The sequence below is a fragment of the Schistocerca gregaria genome, chromosome X (genome assembly GCF_023897955.1).
Source record: "Schistocerca gregaria isolate iqSchGreg1 chromosome X, iqSchGreg1.2, whole genome shotgun sequence".
Classification (NCBI taxonomy): Eukaryota; Metazoa; Arthropoda; class Insecta; order Orthoptera; family Acrididae; genus Schistocerca; species Schistocerca gregaria.
The window spans coordinates 92,471,346-92,482,478 of NC_064931.1; the positions used below are offsets into that span (position 1 = coordinate 92,471,346).

An 11,133-nucleotide genomic window follows, 5' to 3' on the forward strand; every position below is an offset into this window, starting at 1 on the left:
ACTGCGCGTTTCTCACGCTATGGTTTTTATGTTCGCGTTAACGAACAATGTTTGCAATTCTGTACACTGTTAAGAAGTCTACAGAGGTGGGACAAAAATATGGAAACACTGTGAAAAGTGGCTCAAATGGCTCTGAGCACTATGGGACTCAACTTATGAGGTCATTAGTTCCCTAGAACTTAGAACTAGATAAACCTAACTAACCTAAGGACATCACACACATCCATGCCCGAGGGAGCATTCGAACCTGCGACCGTAGCGGTCTCGCGGTTCCAGACTGCAGCGCTTAGAACCGCACGGCCACTTCGGCCGGCCACTGTGAGAAGTGCAAGTTTGAATATAAATGCAGGCGCTACACAAACCTGAAGGGGGCGTTGTTGTATTTGAACGCGAATGGAGACTGTGCGGTGCCCTCAATACGTTGCGAGTTTCAGTCGCGGTCAGAACAATGTTCTGTATAGATGGGGGTACATTATGTCGGAGGTGAGTGAATTCGAAGTTGGGAAATTGTTGGTGCTCGTATGGGGGGGGGGGGGGGGGTGCTTCTGCAACCAAGCTAGCCGAATGTCGTACTCGCGAACCCTGTCAAGCACCAAAACAAAACGAATGGAGCTCCATAACGTGCGAATTGCAGGGCGAGCTTGAATGGTAAAACCACATATCAGTGATGCAAATGCCCGTAAAAACGTGGTGCCGAAGCCATAATACTTGGTAATACTTGGACTATGGGGCAACGGAAGAAAGTTTTTTGGCAGGACGGGTCTTGTTTCACATTGCTTCTAACTTCTGGCCTTGTTTATGTCTGGTGTACACCGTCTCAAGCCTATGACGCAGACTCCTTGATGCCAAGAGTGAAACGTGGTGGCGGTTCGGTACTGATATTGGCAGCCATTTTGTGGCATTCTATGGGCATCGTGGTTACTCTATAAGATCGGATTCTATCCAAGGATTGTGACCATTCTGGCTATCAGATCCAACCCATGGTACAATATTTGTACCGGAAAGGTGATGCTGTGTTACAAGTACACAAGGCCGCTGTCCACACAGCTCGCATCGTCCAGGAATGGTACTGTGAGCACGAGGATGAGGTCTCGTATCTCCTTGGCCACCACAGTCAACAGATCTCAATATTATTGAGTCCTTGTGGTCTACTTTGGAACGAAGCAAGCTCGATCGCTATCCATCTCCATCATCATCTTCTGAACTTGCCACTATTTTGCAGGAATAATGGCATAAGGTTACCTTGAATACGTTACAAGGCCTGTATTTATCCATTCTGAGACGACTAGAAGCTGGTTTAATGCCAAAGATTTTCCAGCACCTTATTAGGCATGGTAATTTAGTGTACTTTTGGTGTTTCCATATTTTTGTCCGCTCCCTGTATCTTTCCCATGATGTACGTGAATTTGTAACATTTCAGAGTAAAATATGTTTCAGTAACCTTTTTTACACCCATGAATAAAGTTAAAGTGAACTCGTATGAATCTACTGAGGTAGAGACGAAGAAGGTAAGTTCAGCCACTTAGCTGGGGAAGCTTTCTTTAATAGCGCGCAGTGTCATCCCTCCTTCGCAAAATGTGTGTCGTGTCGTAAGTGAACGTATTGAGTGCAGGTGACAGTGATGAGTGCCCTTGGAGATTTAGTGTCGTGTTTGTGTAATTAATGACGATGAGAAATAAGATCACGGTGCAACCCGCTCGTACTCCTCTCGAATAGCACTAAGTGGGCTGTCGTGCTTAATGTCCCATACGACAGTCGGGTCACCATCGACAGTGCCACAATGGGATATGTGGTAGAGGTTTGCGATTGAACCTAGTACACTGACGCAAAGTCCGCCCCGAAAGCTGGGTGGTCAGCGTGACGGATTGCGGTCCTAAGGTGCAGGGTTCGATTCCCGGCTGGGTCCGAGATTTTTCTCCGCTCAGGGACTGGGTGTTGTGTTGTCTTCATCATCATTTCATCCCCATCCGGCGCGCAGGTCGCCCAATGTGGCGTCGAATGTAATAAGACCTGCACCAAGGCGGCCGGACCTGCCTCGCAAGGGACTTCCGGCCAATGACGCCGAACGCTCATTTCATTTCCACCGACGCAAAAGAAGTAACGAGAACTGTACTCAACTGCTTCTCTTTTCATTGCCAGTTGAATGAAAACTCGAAAGGATTCCAACCAGCAACCTTTGAGTCGAGTGTTGGCATAAAAGCGTGGCTATCGAGGCGAGCTACTCGTAACTTCGTACTATTCAGGCTCAGCATGCAACGATCATACAGCAGCCATTACAGCAGATCGTAAAAATACCTAGCAAAGTATCGCTCGACTAAGCACTCTTGAGCAAATCTCGACCCAATAATTATGATTTTGATTCAAGGACATTTTTGACGAATGTTAGGATGGGTCTTTCCGCGTAACCATGAATGGTACCTCGATTACCTGTTGCTCCCCACCATACAGAGTCAGACGCACAAGCACCACACTCATGATCGTACATTGCAAACAAGAAAAATTAGAAAAGAAATTTACTGGAAGTAACAAATGAAGATGATCTGAAGGGATATCTGGATGAAGCTCAGGTAAATACCGCACTAGTACAAAGTACTGTGAGAACGAGTGCAACCAAAATTAGTCCATCATAGATTACAGCTGTCGCTTCTGAGAACGTCCAGTTCTGAAAACTGTGCGAGTCAGAGCATAGTGTAGGTTCTTCGAAGTAATACTGACGCATGCATTTCCGTCGATTACTTATTATAGCGGTTAAACATCTTCCTTGTTACAGTGCGGTAACCACACGAAGGCTTTCTTGTGCTTCCGTCACAACTAAATCACCAAAGATAACTTGTTGTGCTGTTGGTGCGGAACGGTGTAAGAAAAGGTTGTTCACATCACGATTGAAGTACATCGCGCGGGCAATAATTTACAAAATGTACAGCAACTTTGGGCTAATTCGACCAGCTATCTGCAATTTCGACAAAAGATTTGCAGTTCGTTTGTAAAGAACGCTTTCAAGATAGCATTCTCGTTGAGTTTTAGCGATATTACTTTGCATGGTTCATATTTTCTCAGAAATTAGTACTGTTTCCAATGGTCTAGCAGCACAAAGGGTTAATAACAGATCAGAAAGAAGTCGGTAACAAAACCTATGTTCGATGAATACTTTATTATTATTCGTCGATATGGGACACTTATCAAATTGGATTAACGGAAAACATACAGACTGTAATCGGAGACGTCAGAAGAAAGACATTGGGACTTACTAATGAAATGCCAAAATCTCGCGTTCCAAAATGAATCACTTGCTTAAACAGAGTGCAAAGACCATGGCGTTAACAGAAGGGAAATTTCCGCTCATACAGAAGGATATCGACAACACGTGCGAATGGTGTAGAAAGATGAGAAAAATATATTAGTATATTATGCATCTTGCGCCACTTAAACATACGAGTACAAAGGCTTGTGGCGCACATATGAAGATGAAAATGTAGGAATACGAGAAGCACAGCTTTTTAGTTTTCCAGTCAATTTGTTTGGTCTCTGGGACGACCACTGGCATTCATGTGTGAGACTGGCAGGAAAATGCTCTAGAATTATATTTCTCCATCAAGTCTTGCGCTGTCAGCAAGCTTCACTTCAGCGCAACTCTCGGACTAAAGTTAGAAATTTCATTCTGAAAACATTTCTTTTTAAATAATGGCTATATATTTCTCATCCACATTCATTCTTTCGCAGATGCCAGTTCCATATTATTGCCACGAGGCTCGGTGTGGAGTTCTGAATAGCAGAAAAGCGTAAAGAAGTGGTATGGTAACATGCAAAATTTGCATTCGGGAGGAACGAGTATCAACCGCCCATCCAATCACACTTTCGTTTCACGCTTTTCGCGTCGCCTGCGACGATGATTTCAGACAAGGTGGCCACCACTATTTCTTCGCCTTAATTTCATGTAGTCGGCCTACTGCTCCACCACTAAATACCAAAATTTCGACGGGATGTTAATAAATAAACAGGAGTGCGAGCGAAATAGTTGCACATTGTCGATCTGTATAGAACATAAATACAGTGATCATAGTAACAAATAACTGCGTTTTTCGTCCACATTCTGTGTCAGGTTTGATCAAACAGTATACTGACACTCATCTAATTAGCTGGAAGATGCGGACGGTCATTTACGACCGCTACCTAAACTAATCTAGACATTGACACTGTCACACACTATTTATGGCTTTTAAGTGAATTCACGGCACACAGTACCGCGCGAGATGGCGTAATGGTTTTAGCACTCTGGACTCGTATTCGGGAGGACGACGGTTCAAATCAACGTCCGGCAGTCCACATGTAGCTCATCAGTTGTTGTTGTTCGTGTTTTTTTTTTTGAGTAAGGAGACCAGACAGCGAGGTCATCGGTCTCATTAGATTAGGGAAGGACGGGGAAGGAATTCGGCCGTTCCCTTTCAAAGGAACCATCCCGGCATTTGCCTGGAGCGATTTAGGGCAATCACGGAAAACCTAAATCAGGATTTCAGTAAATCACTGAAGACAAATGCCGAGATGATTCTTTTGAAAGTGCACGGTCGATTTACTTCCGTATTATTCCTTAATCTGCGTTTGTGCTCCGTCTCTAAACATCTCGTTGTCGGCGGGACACTAAACTCTAATGTTGTCTTTCAGGACACAGGTGAATACTAATCTGGTATTTCATTTCCTCAATGTTCAAATTACAGAAAGCACACACAAATGCAGTTACTAACATAAAAAGATGATCCATGCACGCCACCCCGCAGTAAATTTTTGCTGGCGCAACGAGAGACATTCAAGTATGCAACCTATGCTACGATTAGTAAACTGATCAGAAACAGTGATTTAACAGAGGAAATGGAGAAATCTGCAGAGTAAGATACAGAATAGAGGTAGTAAACAGTAACTGTCTCAGGGGAGTTGTTAGTCTCCTGCTAAGCACCTCCCCAGATGGCGGATAGGGTGATGCTCAGCAGATGTGGTGGGTACCGCGAAAATAAAATACCCGAGATGGACCAAAACTAGTGACAAGGGCAAGAAGGTTCCATATGTCAGTGGCGGTACCCCAACAACCTCTGTTCCATATGTTAGTCGAGGATGATTAATATTGTCTGTGGCTAACAACCATAGTTACAACACGAAGCTTGCTCCGCTCGAGGTTGAAAGCCTCTGACTGTCAAACATGAAAAGATCTTTTAGAGAAAAATTTCCACCGTCCAACCCAGTAGGGAAGGGGGAGGCTATATCGGATTCGGTGGGTAGCCAACTTGAAAACTCAATGAATTAGAGCATTTGAAATAACCCAACTCTCAAAAAGCTCATAATGCCAAAATAAAGCATAAATATGTTAACTACATTGCAACACATAACATAAATTATTTACTGAAAACTGGAAAGCTCAAAAACTTGACAAATGAATTGGACAGACAAAACATCATAATAGCAAGACTCCGAGAAATGAGAAATACGACAGAAGATCCATTTGAATCTCAAGGATATAAAATTTATAATGGAAAACCAGGACAAAGAGTTATGAAACAGTGCCCACAATTTGGAACAGTTGTAGTAAATTTGAAAGCGATAGATTCAGTTACTGATTTTAAAGTTATTTCCCACGAATCGCAACTTTAACTCTGATAACCATAAACAAGATCTATACTATCATAAACGCACATGCCCCGACCGGAAAGAAAATTTATGTAACAGAAGTATGGTTGAAGTAGATAATTAAATCACGTCGATAAAAACAACGTAAATATCTCAGTAAGGGATTTTAATGCCCAACTGGGGAAGGGAAAGAAGCACAGATATATAATTGGAAAATGGGCTGCACGTAAATAAACTTATGGAAATGGACAAAGGCTCGTTGAAATTTGCAGAACACATGGGCTTATTTCTAAATCCACTTATTTTAAAAGAAAACTAAGCAAGCTTATGACATGGAAACGTCCTGATTGGACAAGAGGCGAGTGGCGGCTGGACCATGTCTGCATGGACGAATTATTTCATAAAGAAATTCGAAATGTTAAAGTGCAGAGAGGAACAGACACAGGTTTTGATCATTACTTGGTCAAAATCAAAATCAAATTTACCCCATTAAGGAAAAAAAGACAGCCAACAATTGGAGATGAAAGAAAGTATGATTCACATAAATTAATCAAAAATAACAAATATCAGAAAAACACACAAAATACAATTGTAATCGATAATCTTGAGAAGCTAGTACCAATTTTAAAACAGCGTGTTGAAGAAACTGCCCCAGTAAATCAGTGTAAAAATCATGCATGGTGGACTACAGAATCTGACGAAATTCACGATGAAGAACATCAAGCTTGAAAAAAATTTCGATAGTATTAGTTGAAAACAGTCTTGGCTGCAATTTTAGTTTATTTATTTATCAACTACGCGCTTCACCTTATTTAGGCATCTTCATGCTGATCTTTGGCGTTTCTTAAGACGATCCTTTAGACAGTATAGCTAAATGGCATCGTCTAGTACATCAGGCCAACATCACCTTTGTTAACCTTTCTAAATGGTCATGAGTGACTCCAAGACCTGCATAAGGCGTACACGTACTCCAGTGAACGTGTACACGTTATGCAGGACTTGGAATTACTCACGTCCATTTAGAAAGTATTTACCGAGGTGGTCCATTGTAGGCCATAAAATAAATAAAAAACCAGAAACTGTGATATTAACTAGAAAACAAGAACGATGATGTTCTGAATGATTATGAAAAAGCCGATACAACAGGTCCAAAGTAAGAGATGCGCGCGAGAACTCCATGGAAAGCACGAAACCACTGACTTTGTTGCTCTAACAGTGGGAAAGTAATTGCGCCTCTTGCTCTGTGACAAATAGATGAAGTGTCGAATTCGGAAATAAGTTTTCTTTTTTGTTGAAATCTTCTCTAGTTAGTGAAGTGGTCAGAGTTAAAAAAAATCAAATGGTCCATTTCCATTTCAAAGGAAGCATCCAGGAATTGAGAGAAAACACAGCAAACCTACATTTGGATGGCCTGGTCGGGATGTGAACCGACGTTCTTCGGAACGTGAATCCAGTATTTTCGCACTTCGAGTCACGGTTTATTTTCAGTTATCTCAGTATCATATATTGCATTTTTAGTTAAAGGATTTGTGGCTGGGCTAAACCATCGTGGGACTGCAAACCAAAGACACTACTCATACCACCACAAAGGGTAGTGGAAAGTGTGTATCTTTTCTCAGTACGGTTTGATGATTTGCATGACGTCTGTAAGAGGCTATGATGTTAGACTGCTTTCTGTCATTCGCATTCAACTTCGTTTTCCTTCGTACCAGCTTGGCCCGCGCCCTCTGTAGATGGAACCAGTAGATGTGGCCCATGACTGGCCAGTTGGTTTCGTGTTGTGCTCCAAGTAAATTTACCTGTGCGCCCTTGCGATAATCTAATATATTCTTCTTGAAAATTTATGTAACTTTAAAAGATGTATTGTAACAAGTTAGCAGGATGAAGAGTGAAGATTCGCTAAAACTTGGTATTGTGTGCTAGACCTTAGTACGAACCCAGAACCCTAGCATTTTCGGACAATTCGCTACCAGTTACACCATATGAGCACGTATGACGGACTTCACATACGCCCAGTGTAGAGTATATTTCTCGAAAGAGCAAAAACGTCATCCATTTGAACTCTTCAGTATATTGCCTTCCACGGTTGTTGCTAGCATCGTGGTAGAGTCTCTGTGCGGATAAGATGGCATAGAGGGTCATTAACGACCAAGTGAAGTTTTAAGTCGACTTTTGAGGCACGCTAGTAAGACGTATTAGGTAGCGTACTGACTGCGAAACGCACGAACCCAAGTGCGAGTCTCGGTCCGGTGCAATTTTTTAACTTGTCACAAGTGCCGGTCACAACATACCCGTCGCTAAAGTGTATGAAAACTTGTCTCAAAGTGTAGAGTATTCGTCACTTTAAGATTCTTACAACATTTTTGTAAGGGGCGATAGCAAAGAGCAATGATTAAGTTGCTGAGGAGAGAGGGCTACCGTGGTGCACAAATCCGCAGATGACTGTCGGCAGTTTGTAGAGACGCCACGGTCAAACGGCCTTATCTGGGTACGTGCTAGAAGTATCCGAAAGAAGTTAAATAAGCAATGGCTAAATAAGGCTGGAGTTGGGATTTGTGGCACTACAACCGCTTACAAACAGCAGTTTAAGTCTCCATCCAGATTTAGTTTTACTATTTTCTCCTTCAGTCAGTTAAGGAAAACTGAGGACAGTCGTCGCGCGATAGTCCAGAAATTGAATGACACAGTTCGTTGTTAGTAGAGAATTTTTCGATGATGTGGAAGACGCAGGGTTCTAAAACAGCCGCAGCATATTTCCACCGAAAGTAGTCTTATCTGAGAAATGAAAGATGGTGGAACGCAGAAAAGTGGTGGACAATGCTTTGAATCGACTTGGATGATCCGCGACGCTTTTCATATTTTCACATAACGTCTCGTGTGCTTGCTACTGCAGGCAAAGGTTCCGCGAAGTTTCCAATATGTGCTTTGTTTTTTGAGCTGTACTGGTTACTCTACGCGCAATACTACTGTAGGTGTGAAATGGATAGTGTCTTTTGTCTTGTTTGATGTTATCTAAGCACTTAAAACACTATGTACCTCTACTCGGCAGATAACTATGAAGTGCACTGCACCTGTTACTTTTCACTGTAATACACATTACGGTTTCTCCCCATTCCGGTTTCTTCCAATTCTCTTCACGAGAACAACTGTTACTCATATATTTATATGCAAGCTCTTAGTAGTCATCATTTATCTTCGCGGTCTCAAGGGGACCGATTCTCAGGCAAACATGTATGTCCTTAGATCCACCCTGAAAGCGTAGAAGAATATGTTAGTATGGAGAAAAGAGAAGTTATAGTATTATATCTAGGCGACAGCGATCTCTTTAGTGTCGTAGCATTCGCTCAGTTGGATAAGGACTCGTCCGTAGTTAAAATGAAAAAAATCACTTCGGTTATCGGCTGATAATATTTAAAGAAAACAAGGAAAATATAAATTGGGTGGCCGGAAGTGGATTTGAACCTCGATCTTCCCGAATACGAGTCCATTGTCTTGAGGATCGCGCCATTCATGACGGGTTGCTACTATGAACATAGTTTTTTTATAGGCAGGAACGACAGGGAACACATGATGGCCTCCTATTTCTTATAAAGCCTTGAACGCCGGAGTAATGCGTCACGTACCACCAGGATATACTAGTACATACCTAAAGATCTTTGATGGACACACATTAAATGTGGACTCGGCAAGCGTAAGTTCCAAGCTACTGAAGAACTTCATCCTCCAGGTGAGTCACGTATTCCCACTAGGATTTAACGTAACCTAAGTGTCGGCTTTAGATTTCGAAAGTTACTTAACATGACATTTCTTTACTATTCATTATTTTACAAATGCGAATGGTTTTATTCTAAATGAATCCAGTTCAGAGAATGTGACTCCTGAAACTAAAATACTGCACAATTAGGAAAGTACAGATGGATCATTCGCATGAGTTGAAGAAATACAGAAATGCTGCTTAAAGTATATTTACACCTCCTATGTCACGAAAATAGAAGTCTATAATAGTTGCACAAATACCCCTGAAAACAATTCAAGTAAAACATAATTGCTGAACTTTTAGCTGCAAAAATGAGATACCAAAGCAGGAAGAAACAACTGACCAATTGTTAAAGTTACGCTGTCATTTTTCTGCTTCGCTCAATCCATAAAAGAATTAAAGTCCATTCGTCCATAAGGAATGACGTATTGAATTATGTTAGTATCGAAAGAAGCAACAAGGAGATTTTAGTTTCCATTTCACCAGACGTATTATTCTGAGTTTATATGTTGTTGCGAAGACATAACTCAAAAGTCGTTTATTACGTTTAAATTAAAAATCAGAATTGCAGTGTGCGGGGTAGATCTCAAAATTTCAACCAGCTAAACCACAAGTTATCTATTTGAAGAAATACTTCAGAACCAAGATCGTATTTAAATATTTATTTTGAACTCATGAGCGGTTTCAACAGTACTTTGCTGTCATCTTGGGATAGCATATTTTTCAAAATATGTGGCATAATTCTGAAAGCAAAAATAAGATCCGAAGATGACAGCTAAGTACTGTTGAAACCGATCATCAATTCAAAATAAATACTTAAATGCGATCTTGCCTCTGAAGTATTTCTTCAAATATTACAATCTGCTGAACGCTCCCTGATCAGTATGTCTGTATTATATCACAAGTTACTTCATACAATGAAAGAAAATGTGATGTTACTATTATGATAGCAAGGTAATTCAAAGTACGGGAAAGCAAAACAAAACAAATAAACCTCTTAGATGCGAAACAATGTAATTAATTATTGTGTGATGTTGGGAAATTTCGAAACTTTCACTGTTTCCGTTTTCCGTGCATTGTTTTCGTAAATTCAAGAAAAAACAAGACTAGAATTGAGACTGCAACGAAAAGTGCTTGAGCGAAAAAGAAAGTGACTTTATCGCGGAAGATCATAAATGTTTGGCCTCAGACTCATAAAGATCTCTCGTGAAGCTATTAATGTGACTTTGTTTAGCTGTACAAGAAACACAGACTAGTCGTAAGATACTGGGAGTCTGTACTCGCCAGCTCGGAAGCGCAACTTACTTCGCCTTCTGCGACCATTCTGAGGCATGGCTTCTCGTCTGCGAGCCGTCTGTCTGCGATCATGACACTCCTCGGACTGCGGCGCGCGCGCTGCCACATAAAGTCTTGTACGCCCACCCCCACTCCCACCCCCGCAAGCAGCGACACGAAGCGCACGCGCGAGTCGTAGCGCCGCCTCCGGGGGGGATTCACCCCGCAACATCGGCCGGCCGTCGTAAACAGTACTATGGGCTGCAACTTCCAGAGGTTCACACTAATGTTCGTGTAATCAACTTCACGACTACAAACTCTGCTGAAAGATAAATATGGGAACACCGACTCCTGGGACCAATAGCACAGTCGACACGTTGGCAGAAACGCTGTTAATTTACAAGGCGGTTATAATATTAATATTTCACAACAGAACGGGCGTAGACGTGAAATTGTTTACAAAATGGTTCTACTCAACTTTAAAAGAA

The 11,133-nt window shown here is 41.8% G+C and overlaps 1 protein-coding gene across 1 annotated transcript in view; it reads right to left on the reverse strand.

Annotated features, from left to right (window-relative positions):
• LOC126298679 (b(0,+)-type amino acid transporter 1) overlaps nucleotides 1–10,749 on the reverse strand; it is a 634,347-nt gene extending 623,598 nt beyond the window's left edge. The window contains exon 1 of the mRNA XM_049990114.1: nucleotides 10,676–10,749. Within this exon, the coding sequence (XP_049846071.1) occupies nucleotides 10,676–10,703 (28 nt within the window). The 5' untranslated portion in view covers nucleotides 10,704–10,749. The remainder of the gene's footprint in view (nucleotides 1–10,675) is intronic.
• Nucleotides 10,750–11,133: the final 384 nt, after the last annotated feature.